General features: G+C 67.9%; 1 protein-coding gene across 1 annotated transcript; it reads right to left on the minus strand.

Moving 5' to 3' along the window:
* Window positions 1–432: 432 nt before the first annotated feature.
* On the minus strand, window positions 433–13,334 carry UCKL1 (uridine-cytidine kinase 1 like 1). The gene is made up of 15 exons (XM_082857657.1): window positions 13,209–13,334; window positions 7,399–7,601; window positions 7,050–7,156; window positions 5,638–5,808; window positions 5,437–5,508; window positions 4,517–4,706; window positions 4,374–4,435; window positions 3,734–3,750; window positions 1,837–1,935; window positions 1,663–1,756; window positions 1,513–1,575; window positions 1,308–1,430; window positions 870–977; window positions 645–801; window positions 433–560 (listed from the first exon to the last, which is right to left on the minus strand). Exons 1-15 carry the CDS (start codon window positions 13,307–13,309, stop codon window positions 481–483), a joined length of 1,647 nt encoding a protein of 548 aa, XP_082713783.1. The 5' UTR covers window positions 13,310–13,334; the 3' UTR covers window positions 433–480.
* Between the last annotated feature and the right edge of the window lie 350 nt (window positions 13,335–13,684).

The raw sequence follows: 13,684 nt of genomic DNA on the forward strand, positions 1-13,684 counted from the left end.
GGGAAGTGGCTGTGGAGGCTGTCGACATCTTGTAAGACCCAGAGGCCCAGGCCAGGTGGCCACCAAGGGGCCAGTATAGCAGGGCCAGGAGCTGCAGGCCCAGCTCTGTCCTCTCCTAAATCTGCACTGACCCTGGACGGTGAGAAAAGCCAAGTACAAGACCAGAAGCCCCTGTCCTGCGGGGAAGGTGGGGGCCCAACCAGGACCCAGCGGAGGCCAGGCTCCTCAGTCCCTGTCTCTCCACGGTGGCCTCGCCGCTTGGGGACTGGGGCAGCCCTGGGGGCCACTCCCCAAGCCCAGGGCCCAGGCAGGACACCACTCCCGCACCCCAGCTAACCAGTCACGGCTTAATTTTCAGGTTTTATTTTACAAAATGTTTAGACAAGGTACACCGGCAACACGTTTTTTAATTAAAATAAGTTAACATCTTTACCCTGTAAGCCCCGGGGAAGCAGGAGGGGTTGGGGGCGGGGAGGGCGGCTACCCCACGGAGCCCCCTTCCTCCTCATCGCTGCCATCGGGGACGGCGTCAGTCCCGAAGTAGCGGTCGCCGAAGTTCCCTGGGGGAAGAAGCAGGTCCTTGTGGTGGGGGCTCAGGCCCACCTGACCCCCCAGCTGTCACTGACAGGGCCGGGCAGCCTCACCTATGCCGGGGATGATGCGGAAGAGGTCGTTGACGCGCTTGTCCACCGCCGTGGTGATGATCCTCACGCGCGGGAAAGCATAGGCCACCGAGTGGACGCCCATCTCCGCCATGAGCAGCGACAGCAGGAAGATCTTGTCCTCGGGCACGTCGTGGTCCTGCGCGGCGAGGGCGTGAGCTGGGCCCAGCGCCCGCCCCCGCCCGCCGCCCCCTCCCAACCACTCACCAGCAGCACCCGCACCGCCATCATGGCCGCCGCGCCAGTGGACACTGTGCAGTCCATCAGGATCACGTGGTCGTCACTGATGTCCTTAGGGAGCCGCAGGTAATGGAGCTGCAGGCAGCCACAGGGTCAGGGCGGCCCAAGCCGAAGGCTCCACCTGGGCTCCCCGTGCCCCGCCCCCCCCACCGGACCCCCCCCTCCCCCAGGCCCCCCCCCTCAGGCTCCCCGTGCCCCGCCCTCCCCCACGGACCCCCCTCCCCCAGGCCCCCCACCTCGGGCTCCCCGTGCCCCGCCCCCCCACCGGACCCCCCTCCCCCAGGCCCCCCCCCTCGGGCTCCCCGTGCCCCGCCCTCCCCCACGGACCCCCCTCCCCCAGGCCCCCCACCTCGGGCTCCCCGTGCCCCGCCCTCCCCACTGGACCCCCCTCCCCCAGGCCCCCACCTCGGGCTCCCCGGTGAGCTGGTTGGTCTGGATGAGGATGGTGCCGATGCGCACGTCCTTGCACACGGCCCGCAGCGCAGGCTCCATGGTCTCGCCGGCCCGCAGGATGGACACGCCTGTGATCTGGGGGGACGAGGCTGAGCTAGCCAGACCCCCGCCTTCCGGCCACCCCAGTCCCTTGTCGCCCAGGTCGGGCCCCTGGTACCTGCTTCCCCGCGTAGCACTTGCCCGAGTAGTCCTGGCCCTGCGGGGTCTGCACGACGCAGTCCTGCGCGGGGCGGGGGCGGGGCGTGAGCGCGAGGAGCCTCCCCTCCCCCCTACTCCCCCGGCCCGCTCCCTCCCCCCCGTCCCGCACCTGGAAGGGCAGGAAGGAGAGCGCGTGCTCGATGAGCAGCCGCATCAGCCTCTTAGAGTAGAAGATGAACTCGTCGCGGCTGGTCTCCCGGTCCCTGCCAACGGCGGGCCCGGCTGGGTTAGCGAAGGTCGGCCCCGCCCGCCCGCCAGGCCGGGGGAGTGGGACGGGCCTCACCTGATGATGGTGTGCATGCCCCGCACCTGCGGCGTGCTCTTGAGGACGCTCAGCGTCCGGGGCAGGGGGTGGCACTGGTGCGCTGAGGCCAGCGCGGCCCTGGGGACACAAAGCGACTGGGGACTCAAGAAGGGGCATCTTCCCGCAGAGCCCCATCCTCCCGCCGCAGACGATAGGGGGCAGTCGTGGTGGGCACGGTGGGTGTGCAGGGTGGAGGCCACCCTCCCAGTGGTTGATTTGGAGGGAGGGCCCCATCCCGAGATGCCCTCCGCCGTAACAGCCAGGCAGTGGTTAAGAGACACGGTGGAAGGCAGAGCAGCTGACCGTTAGGCAGGAAGCAGGGGCTGCGGTGCGGGCCTCCCTTCCCGCTCCAGGTCCCCTCCCCGTTCAGGACCTGGCAGTGGGAGGGCGAGACCTCACACGTGCAGATGAATCTTAGCCCCCAAGCTGGGCATCTGGACCCCAACCTCAGGACACCTCTCCCTGGGTAAACAGCTGAACTTTGGGGCCAAGCCCCGCCTAAGGCTTCCCCCCAGGTGATGTGCGACCCCCTCAGGAGAGGCGGGCAGAGCTGGCTTCGCACAGCCCCTGCTGCCCCAGCCTGGAGCGGGGTGGGGTGGGGAGGAGAGGGAGGGGAGAGGAGGAGCGGGAGGGGAGGGGAGGGGCGGGAGGGGAGGGGAGGGGAGGGAGAGGAGGGAGGGGAGGGCGGGGCGGGAGGGGAGGGGCGGAGCCTGCAGAGCGCCGGGCACACCGCGCGCAGGCAGCACCACGGCCAGAGCACTCTGTCCTCACAGATCCCAGCGCAGCTTCCTCTGCCCACCACGTGAAGAGGCGAAGAGTAGGTCAGGGAGGGAACAGGGCAGGAGACCCCAGGGTTTACAAAGAAGAGGAAAAGAAGAGAGAGAAAAGACCACTTAGCGGGGAGCACGGTGGTCTCCGTGGCCACCGGCTGGCCTGGGGAAGGGAAGAGCAGGAGGCGGGGTTGGCGGCAGGGAGACCCTGCAGCCCGCGACCCCGGGCCCGCGAGCACCCGAGAGTCCACTGCATTCGGCCCTGCGGGTCCCTCCCTCCCACCCACCACAGCCACGCTTCCTGGAAACTTTTATTTCTCTGAAACAAGGCTTCCAGAGGACATGACGTGGGCAGACCCACAGGTGCCCCGGGCCGGGCGAGAGGCAAGCGGAGACTCATGCGTGGGCAGGAAGCTGGAGGCTGGCGCCCGGGCCTGGAGGCATTTCCAATGCAGCTCGAGCTGGAGGCTCGGTCTGGTGCTTCCCAGCTCCGCCGACCACTGCGTGGGGACAGGCGCCCCATCCCTCTCGTGGGCAGGAAGGACGCGCAGCCCAGGACTCCTGGGGGCTCCTCCTGGCTCTCTGTGCCTCGGCTCCAGGGCCAGGGTGGGCCGGGGTGCCGGGATGCGGGGGGTGGGGTGCCTCAGCACCGCTTGGGGGAGTAAAGACCCGCCCCTCAGCTCAAGCAGAGAAGCTGCAGACCCAGGCCCTCTGGCTGCTGGAGGACAGGCCTGTGGCCACTGCCCTGGGGCACAGCGGCGCTGGCTCAGGACAGCTGTGCCCTCGGGTCCAACCCCACACAACCAGCCCCAAGTCGGGCAAGAGCCTCCAGAGAGGTCTGGCCAGCCTCGAGTCAGGGTGCTATGTGAACTTGGGCAAACACCTTAACCTCTCTGGGCCTTAATTCCCTTGACTACTGGCAAGGGCAGGTAGAAGCGGTGTGGCGGCCATCACACCACTCCTTCTGTGCCGGGGGTGGGTCCACCACAGGGGTGGGCATGGTGGGAGGGGACCTCGCTGCCTGCCTGGGTGACAACCCAGACTCCGAGCTCCCTGTGGATGTTGGAAATGCCTCCGTCTGTGCAGACAGGTGTGGGAAGACTTACCTGACACTGAGCTCACGCTGCCGCAGCGACACAGGGAGACACAAGGGAATGGGGTGGGGCATCAGTGATAGCAGCACTGCTCACCTCAAAGTCACCGGACGGCACGCCTGTCGCCACCGTGTGCCTCGGCCAGCCAGGCCACCCCCACCCAGGAACGGACACACCGCAGCCCCGTAGCGGGAGAGTCCCGGGGGGCTGCCTGCCATGGGAGGGGGCCCGCTCCCTGTGGCCTCTGGCGTGGGCACCTCTGGGCTGGGCTGTCAGAGCCAGGACCCTTGGGGCTCTGTTCCGCAGGCCCCGAGCACCCCATTGTGAAGCCCGACCGAGGCGTGGGCGGCGCCCTGGGCCGGCCCGGGGTGTGTGACCTCCTAGGACGCTCAGGACGTGGGACTCAGCACCAAAACCCAACGGTGGCCCAAAAGGGTTTGGAGGGACAGGAGCGCACCCTTCCGTGCGAGGCCCAGCTCAGGCTGGGGGCGTTGGAGATACTCCGTGCCCCAAGGTCCCTCAGGGAGCCCAGCTGCCTCTGGCCGGCACACGATGGGGCAGTAAACGTGGGGGCCGCCCAGGCAGGTGGCCGTGGGCGGTGGCAGTGGGGAGCAGGGCTGGCGGGGCCGCGGGAGCCTGGGCACCGGCTCACCTCTTCTAGCTGGCTGTGCACGTGCTGCACGATCAGATCGATGGCCACTGTGTTCCCACTCCCTGGGTCGGGACAGGAGGGAGGGTGAGGTCCGGCCTTGCCCGCCCCCCACTCTCCCCCCACCAGGTGGGCCGCAGGCTCACCCCGGGGCACCACAATGTCCGCCACGCGCATGGTGGGCTGGATGTACTGATCGAAGGCGGGCTTCACAAACTTGTTGTACTGCTTGATGACACCCTCGATGTCGCGGCCCCGCTCGCTAATGTCACGGCGCAGCCGCCGCACAAGGCGGATGTCAGAGTCCGTGTCCACGAAGATTTTCATGTCCAGGAGCTGGACGGGGAGAGTGAGTTGCTGAAGAGGGCCTGACACAAGAGGCTCCAAGGCCCTGTCACCAGCAGGACCAGAGTGAGCACCAGGGGACGGGCTCTGGCAGGGACGTCTGGTCTGCGTGTGGGCCCAGGAGCAGAGCAGGCCTGCGCGGCACCGCTCAGGTCTGGATGGGGCGGGGGCGGGGGGAGCGTGTGGTGTGGCTGCGTGGGGGGGCGGGTGTGCATTGCACATGGAGTGTTGAGCGTGGGCGTGCGTGGCGAGCAGTGGGGTTCCTGGGCCCTGAGCACACTCACACTCGGGACCAGCGAAGGAGCAAGGCCAAGGGCGTAGCCGGCTGTGCCCCCCGGGCCCCAGCAGGGCGGGGAAGGTGGCTCCCAAGGCCTGGCCCGGAGTGGGTCACACCTGGGGCAGCTGCCCAGAGCCTCCCGGGGGAGAGGACGTCCTCACGAGCAGCGCAGATGCAGGAGGCTGGCTCCCTCCCAGGCAGGAATACACACATGCACACCCACAGGTGAACCCACACCCACCAACATCGCTCTGACCTCAGCAGCCACGTGGACCCCAGAGAACAGCAGCTGAAGCCCTGACTCGGGGGGTGAGATTCAGGAGCCAAGGCCGCTCCTCACCCAACCCTGGGGCTACGGCACGGGACAGGGATGCAGGCCAGTGTAAGGGGAGTCCCACGGGAGGAGCAGGGAGCCAGGCCATCTGTCCTGGATCCCGTCCTCACCTCCAGCAGTGTCTTGTCAGCAAAGGCCATGATGCCCTCGAAAATGATGACGTTTGCACCGTAGAGCGTCTTCTGCAAAGGAACCGTGTGTGTTGAGGCGGCCCCGAGGCCCCTGCGCCAGCCCCGTGCAGCTGGGCCCAAGGGCATATATACCCAGTCCTCCTTCTGGCTGTGGGTGGGGGCTGAGCCCAAGGGCCTTACCCAGTCCTTCTTCCGGCTGTGGGTGGTGAAGTCGTAGATGGGCACCTTGACGCTCTTGCCTTGCTTCAGTTTCTTGAGGGTGGAGATGATGAGGTCGAAATCAAAGGCATCAGGGTGGTCGAAGTTGAAGTTGTTGTGGGCGGCCTGCTCCTGCTGCTGCCTGGTGAGCACCTGCAAGGGGAGGAGCATCTGCGGGGGGGAGGAGCATCTGCGGGGGGAGGAGCATCTGCGGGGGGAGGAGCATCTGCGGGGGGAGGAGCACCTGCAGGGGGAGGTGCATCTGCGGGGGGAGGAGCATCTGCGGGGGGAGGAGCACCTGCAGGGGGAGGAGCATCTGCGGGGGGAGGAGCACCTGCGGGGGGAGGAGCATCTGCGGGGGGAGGAGCACCTGCAAGGGGAGGAGCATCTGCGGGGGGAGGAGCACCTACGGGGGAGGAGCACCTGCAGGGGGAGGTGCATCTGCGGGGGGAGGAGCACCTGCAAGGGGAGGAGCACCTACGGGGGGAGGAGCACCTGCAAGGGGAGGAGCATCTGCGGGGGGAGGAGCACCTACGGGGGAGGAGCATCTGCGGGGGGAGGAGCACCTGCGGGGGGAGGAGCATCTGCGGGGGGAGGAGCACCTGCGGGGGGGAGGAGCACCTGCAGGGGGAGGAGCATCTGCGGGGGGAGGAGCACCTGCGGGGGGAGGAGCATCTGCGGGGGGAGGAGCACCTGCAAGGGGAGGAGCATCTGCGGGGGGAGGAGCACCTACGGGGGAGGAGCACCTGCAGGGGGAGGTGCATCTGCGGGGGGAGGAGCACCTGCAAGGGGAGGAGCACCTACGGGGGGAGGAGCACCTGCAAGGGGAGGAGCATCTGCGGGGGGAGGAGCACCTACGGGGGAGGAGCATCTGCGGGGGGAGGAGCACCTGCGGGGGGAGGAGCATCTGCGGGGGGAGGAGCACCTGCGGGGGGAGGAGCATCTGCGGGGGGAGGAGCACCTGCAGGGGGAGGTGCATCTGCGGGGGGAGGAGCACCTGCAAGGGGAGGAGCATCTGCGGGGGGAGGAGCACCTACGGGGGAGGAGCACCTGCAGGGGGAGGTGCATCTGCGGGGGGAGGAGCACCTGCAAGGGGAGGAGCACCTGCGGGGGGAGGAGCACCTGCAAGGGGAGGAGCATCTGCGGGGGGAGGAGCACCTACGGGGGAGGAGCACCTGCGGGGGGAGGAGCACCTGCAAGAGGAGGAGCACCTGCGGGGGGAGGAGCACCTGCAAGGGGAGGAGCACCTGCGGGGGGAGGAGCACCTACGGGGGAGGAGCATCTGCGGGGGGAGGAGCAGCAACGGAAGGAGAAGCAGCCTCGGGCTCAGGCCCCAGGCCAGGGCAGGAGCCGTGGACCTCGTGGAGGCAGCTGCTCACGCAGGACACCCTTACCTTGTAGAAGGAATCCATGGACAGCAAGACCACCCAGGGCACGTCCAGGGCCTCGATGATCATTCTGGCCACAGTGGTCTTCCCAGAAGCACTGCCGCCCCCCAGGCCTGTGCGGAGGGTCAGAGAGACCCTGAGCGGAGCGGCCCAGGTCAGCCTCACAGATGGGTCCCAGCGGTGCCCGCCACCCAACGCTGCCTCCACCCCGGGCTGACCTGGACCGAGGGGCCCGAGCAGCGCGGATCACGGAAGCACCGGCTGGGGCGTGGCGGTGGGTTCTGCCCGACCCGCCCACTCGGGGGTCTGGGCGGGCGGCGGCCTCGGCCCACCCGCGCACCGCAGCCGCGCTCACCGATGGCGAAGGCCTCCTTGGACTGGGTGCCGTGCTCGTTGTACCAGGGCGGCCGCCCTGCCGTGTAGATGGTGCGCTTGCTCGTGCGCAGCAGGGGCGGCTCGGACTTGCACTGGCTGGTGGTGCGCTTCCGGGGCGAGCGCCCGGCGCCCACAGGTGGGAGAAGCCTGTCCAAGGACTCCGCGTTGCTGCTGCCGCCGCTGCTGTGGGGGGCGGGGCACGCTTGCCTTGGCCCACGGCCACCCCCCCCGCCACCCCACGCTGGGCCTGGCGTGACTGGTCCACATGGTGCCTTCACGCAGGCACGTGGGCACGGCCAAGGTGAGCGGGCTCGTGGCGGGACACACACCTGGCTGCAGCCCGTCCGCTGGGCCCGGGGCCTCGGACTGCCACCGGCCACAAATCCAGAGGGACGGCAGGTGGCTAAGGAGGACACAAGGGAGCGCTGTCCGGGCCCAGCTCTTCCTCCCACATGGACCGGGCCTCAGCAGGGCCACGAGGGCCCCCTTCCCCCCAGGAGATGAGAGGTGGGCACGCCAAGGCCAGTCAAGACCCTGTCGAGGACTGTGTCCTCTCCCCAGACACACTCTGGGCGGCCCTCTAGTTCTGTGCCACCCTGCAGGACACGCAGGGAGAGGGGCTCCAGAGACAGAGGCCGCTGACAAAAGGGATGGGCCGGCGGTGGTGTGGACGGACGGGGAGGGAGACCCGGGGCGCCCTGCTGAAGGGCGGAGGCCCCCAGAGGCTGTGCACAAGGCAGGAACCCGCCTGGGAGACGCAGACGCCATCTGTGCCTGCTCTCGCCGTGCCACGCCACTCGAGCGGGGCTGTGCTGACTTCTCTGTGGGTTTATACCCCTAAAAGGCATGGAAGTGATGACTGGCCCAAGGCCTCAAGGCCTCGAGGCCTCAAAGCCTTCAGGGACAGCTGGGGACGCTCGGCGCGGCTGAGGGCCCTACGAGAGGCTGCGTCTGCCCGATGCCGGCTCAGTCTATGCTGAGAGGCTGGGACGCAGACTCAGTGTGAAGGTGGCCCCGGGGGCAGGACCAGCTTAGGAAAAAGGCACTTCCACCACTGCCTGAGAGAGACTGCCCACAGCATCAGCTGGCAGACCCGCCCCAGAGACTCCGAAGGCAAGCTGATCGTGTAGGCAGGAAGAAAGTACCGGGAACCTGGGGGTGCACCGGACAACCCCGGCAGGATGTGTGTCCACCCGCGGCTGGAGCCCCAGGCATGGACGCTGCTCGGGACGCGGTGGGAACCTGAGGAGGAGCCACACACGGAAGGCATCCTTGAGGCAAAGCTCCCCGAGCCGTAAAAGCTAGCGTGAGCCTGTGAGACGCCTGCACAGAGACGGCCACCTGTCCTTGAAGCTCGCTGTCACCGCTACAGCCTCTGCTGTAGGGTGCTGTGCAACTGGCCTGCTCAGGGTGGCCCGAGCGTCCCCTGCCAGGAACACTGGCGTCTCCAGCTGTGCGGTGCTCCCAGCACCCCCAGTGTTGCCAAGGGCCAGGAGGACAGCGCCTGTGTGCACACGTGTGTGGGGCGGGGGGAGGAGTGGAAGGAATTAGCTCAGGCCTACCACGTGACGAGCCACACCAGCAGCTCTCGAGGGCACAGAGGGCCGTGTCAGCACAAGTTACGCAGCAGGAAAGCCGGCCATCGGATGTGACAGGAGGCGTGCAGCACCGTCCGGGGGACACAGCACCGCGCCGCCTTGGTCCTCCGTCACTGGGACGGCGTGGGGAGCGAGCCCCGGGAATCACTGGCTGCCTGTGTTGCCTCTGGAAGTAGCAATTACTCGTCCGTGGAGCCAACACCACAGTGGGACACCCAGATGACGGGGCAGTGACAGCTGCCTCACTCAGCCGAGCAGGAGACAGACGGAGCACAGCAGTGGTGTCTTCAAGGCCCAGCCGGAGGGCAGCGCTGGCCGTTCCCCTGGACGCGCTCATCCCCCAACAGCGAGCGCGGGGCCCCCAGGGCTCACACACAGCTGCCCTCCCCGCAAGCGACCCACAGACCCTGGAGATGACCGACAGCCTATAGCCGGGGAGAGCAGCTTCGCACAGCCCCAGAGGAAAACGTCCAGTCTGTGCCTCCTACCCGGGGAGGAAAAGCCAACACAGAAAACCTGGTTTGCAAAGGAGCAGGGCCTCAGTGCCCCAGCAAACCCGCCCTTGTGCCCAGCACGCTCACGGACAGCCAGACGGCCTCGCGGGGCCGATGTGGGATGGGAGGCCTGAGCTGGCACTGCTGCTGTCCCCCTGCTTTTCACCCCAGGCTGGTGCCCTGGCCTCTCCGGCAGGAGCCCTCACCCCTCTCTGTGACTGACACTTGGCCTACCGAGGTGACGACGGCCACTACCACGGACGACTTCCAAGGCCTGTGGCGCGGACAGCCTGGGACAGACACCTCCTCAGGGAAGATCCCAAGGTTAGCCAGGGATGACCTTGCCAGAAAGCCGCCCGGCCGAGGGCTTGCAATAGGCCTGACGGCGTCAGGCCAGTTCTGCAACCTAGTCCAGTTCCACTGCCTCCTCCAGAAGCCCGGCTCTCTCTCAAAGCCGGGGACAAAGCTCACTGTGCCCTCAGAGCAAGCCTCACCCCATCTTCACAATGGGACAAACCGTGGCATGGGAGAGCCTTCACCTCCCCGCTCACGGATGGACAGGGTGCTGCCAACCACAAGGACAAAAGGCAGTCCACCAAAGGGTTATGAGCCACACGGACACGCGTCGGCTGGTAACTGAGAGCCCCAAGCAAAGCCGGCAGCCGGTCCCCACGAGCACCTGGCCCGTCTCCGCCCTGACGTGCACTAGACACGGCACACGGGGCCGGGGGTGGCCGAGACGCAGCGAAGATGGGCAGCCTCACCGGAAGACAGCAGGCCAGTCACTCACCTGCCTTCTGCTCCAAGGGCCCAGCACCCCGAGACCCTGATGCCAGCGTAAGCCTGGGGGCTGCTCATGGCCAGGACACAGGGGAAACCGGCGCACCAGGGTGATCCCAGGTGCGTGCAGGGCACCGCCGCACTGCCTCTTAGAGCCCTGGCAGCCCCCCAGGACAGCTCAGGAGCCCCCTGAACTGCTCCTCATGGGTGGGCAGCACAGCAGGTGAGAGGCTGAAGTGGGGTCCAGGCCCTGGCGGGCAGAGGCTGTCCCCTGGGAGGCGGGGGGCCAACAGGTGAGAGGCCCCAGGAGCCCGTGCAGAAGCAACGGCACTCAGCGCCGGCCGCCTAAGAGGATCACCCGGCTGGGGCTTGTGCGCTGGCCTGATATTAATAGCACTGAGCTGCCGAGAGCAGCCAGGCGGACCTCAGGCCAGCGTCGGGTGTGAACCGCCCTCCTGCGCCCAGGCTGGCACACTGCCCACGCAGGGCTGGCTGAGGACCCCCGTGCCCCCCTCGTCCAGAACGGCCTGGAGAAAGCTGCAGACCTCTGGGCTGCCGGGGACGGCAGGGCCCACGCCCGCACCCCACCAGCGGGACAGGGAATCGGAGGGGTCAGCGAGCAGCGGAGCTGAGCTGAGCACCCCTGCCCCCAGGTGCCTCCGAGAGGCATAAACAACCTGAAACTCTACCCTGCTGAGGCCTCCTCCGAGAATAACTGCCCGCCCCCCCACCCTCCACGAAGGCTCCAGCACGTCCCCCAAGGCCACCGTGCTCAGCGCTCAGCTGGGGACACAGCCACACCCCAGTCTGGCAGCAGGAGGCAGAGCAGGCCCTCGGGTGGGCGGCCGCAGTATTCACTGCCGTCCCAGGTCCCTGGCCCCCTCCCTGTGATTAATCCAGCCCTCACACCAGCTTTTCTAGTCGGCTTCCGACAGCATCAAAGTGGAGACGGCTGGCGGGGGCTCAGGTGAGAAAGAGTTTCACTTGGGGTCCGCACACTGAAGGGGGCCCCTCCGGGGCGCTGCCTCTGGGTAACAGGCCTGCCCCGCGGTAGCTGCGCCCTCCTGCTGCGGCCCTGCGCACCGCACTAAGGCGCTCTCAGGCTCGGGGCTGAGGAGCCCTGATGCCCCGTCCTGCTTTAGGAAAGTTTCCCGGGGGAGTGAGTCAAATGAAGCCAGAAGCAGGAGGGAGGAGCTGGCCTGCTGGGGCCTGGCCTGGGGAGGTGGGGCCGCCCCAGACTGGCTCAGGGACAGGGAAATCAGGGCAGCTTTCTCAGAGCAGAGAGAGAACTGGGGGGCTGGGGGGGCTGCAGCCCTAAAGGCGTGCAACAGGCTCCAGGAACTTGTACTGTCCCCACCCCACCCATTGGAAATCCCCCTGTGGGACCCCCTCCTTCCCCGCTGCTCTAGGCGAGTCCAGCAGGCTTCCTTCCAGTCGCCCAGCGGCAGCCCCCAGACCCGTGCCCACCCGGACCTCACCAAGGGACAGCCCGAGGGGGGTACCCTGTCACCACTGCGAGGTGCTCACTTGTCCACCAGCATGTCCAGTGCAAAGGTAGGCCGAGGTCCCCGTCCTCACCGGACTGACCTTCTGGAGGGACAGACACACAAGAAGCCACGGCAAGGTAGACCGACCAGACCACATCGTGCAGCCATGGTGATGCGGAAGGCGAAGCCGGAGCCGTGGTCGGGCGGGGAGAGCCTCGGTTTGGAGGCATCTGCACAGACACCCGGACACTGACCAGGGCCAGCTCTGGCCCCCTCGGGCCGCGCAGGGACTGCTGGGGAGGCAGGGAGGGGGAGGGGACATGCTTGAGGAACATCGCAGAGAAGGCAGGGTGTAACGGGAGCGATTCCCCCGTGACGTCCAGAGGCAGTTCCAGGGCCACCCCATGGGCCCTGGCTCCCCTCCTGTCCCCTGAGGACCACGCTCCGAGGAGAGGAAGACCACTGCCGCCCCAGCCCCGTGAGGGGCACCCATGCCCACTACGCGGTCTGTGCACGGGGCAGAGCCAGACGGCTGCTGCCACCGTTCTGTGTCTGCAGGGAGTGTTCTTCTCAAGAGCTTATCAGGTCTCAAGCTACATCAGATTCTCTAGAACTAACAAGTGTCACAGATTCAGGTCCTCCCTCTTCCCCCCTATCACCCTGAGCCAGGCTCGGAGTCACTGCTCCCCAGGAGGGGGTGAGCCTAGAGGAACACAAGATGCTCCTCCAGGCTCAGGGAGCCTCTTCCTGCCGGCATCTCACCCCTGCGATCCCTCTCCCCGCCCGCCCAGCGGCTCTGCCGGCAGCACCCAGACAGTCCCAAGCAGTCCAGGCCGCGGCACTTCCCAGGAACAGGCACCTGGCTGGAAAAGTTTCCTTTGGCCCCAGCGTGGGGCCAACGCTGGCCCTGGCTCAGGGACTGTTCAGATCCAGAAGTGAGAAGCCAGCCCTCGCCCGAGGGCCGCTTGGCCGTCACTCCCTGGGGCCTAGCCCGAGGCCGACAGCGGAAGCCGCCCCCCCCCCAACCAGGTGACAGCGGCCGCCACCACTTCCCCTTCTGCAAAGCCCCCAGAGCCTCCAGGGTCCCCTCCCCCGGCGCCTGGCCGGCAGTCGGCAGGCACTGAGCACCGCGCCGCCCAGCATCACGACCTCTGGCCCTCGAGTGGGGCAGGCCGAGTCCGTGCGGCTCCCGGAACGCACTGACCACCTGGGAGCATCCGGCGGGCGCACAGTCCAGCCCGGGTGCTCGCTGGCCCGGCACCCCGTCTGCTCGAGACAGACCGAGGACCCACGCGGGCCCTGCCTACGGGCCCCTTCCCGCGGCCGTCCGCGAGGGCCTGCCACCGCCAGGCCCCGGGGACCCTCCGCTGGTTCAGGCTTGGCTCCCGGAGCCGCCCCCACCACGAGACGCGAGGGGCGCGCCGCGCCTACCGGTCCTCGCTCTTCCCCTCCAGCCGGTCTGGCTCGTCTCCAGCCGCTGGGGGCGGCGGCACCGGGCGGGGGTCTTCAGCTGAGGCCGGGAGCGCAGCCATGAGCTCGGGGGCCTCTCCGCGAGCTGGGCGGGGCGGGGCTCGGGGGCCGGCCGCGCAGGCTGTCGGAAGCTGTGGTTCGGGGCCCGGCACCAGGCGCCCACCAGCGCGCCCCCGGACTACAATTCCCATCAGGCTGCGCGCGCCCCGCGGACTACAAGTCCCACCAGGACGCGCGCGCCCCGCAAACCAGAAGCCCCAGGAGGCCGCGCGGCGCGAGTCCGGGGAAGGCCCCCACCCGCGCTTTACCACAAACTCAGCTGCACAAAACCCCTGGAAAAAAATCAATAAACATTTATTTGATACAGTCATTTTTAATACATACAGTTGATGGCCCGCCCCCGTGCCACTTGGGGCCGGGGGGCGGGGACGAGGACC

Source organism: Leucopleurus acutus (assembly GCF_964270905.1).
Source record: "Leucopleurus acutus genome assembly, chromosome: 16".
NCBI lineage: Eukaryota > Metazoa > Chordata > Mammalia > Artiodactyla > Delphinidae > Leucopleurus > Leucopleurus acutus.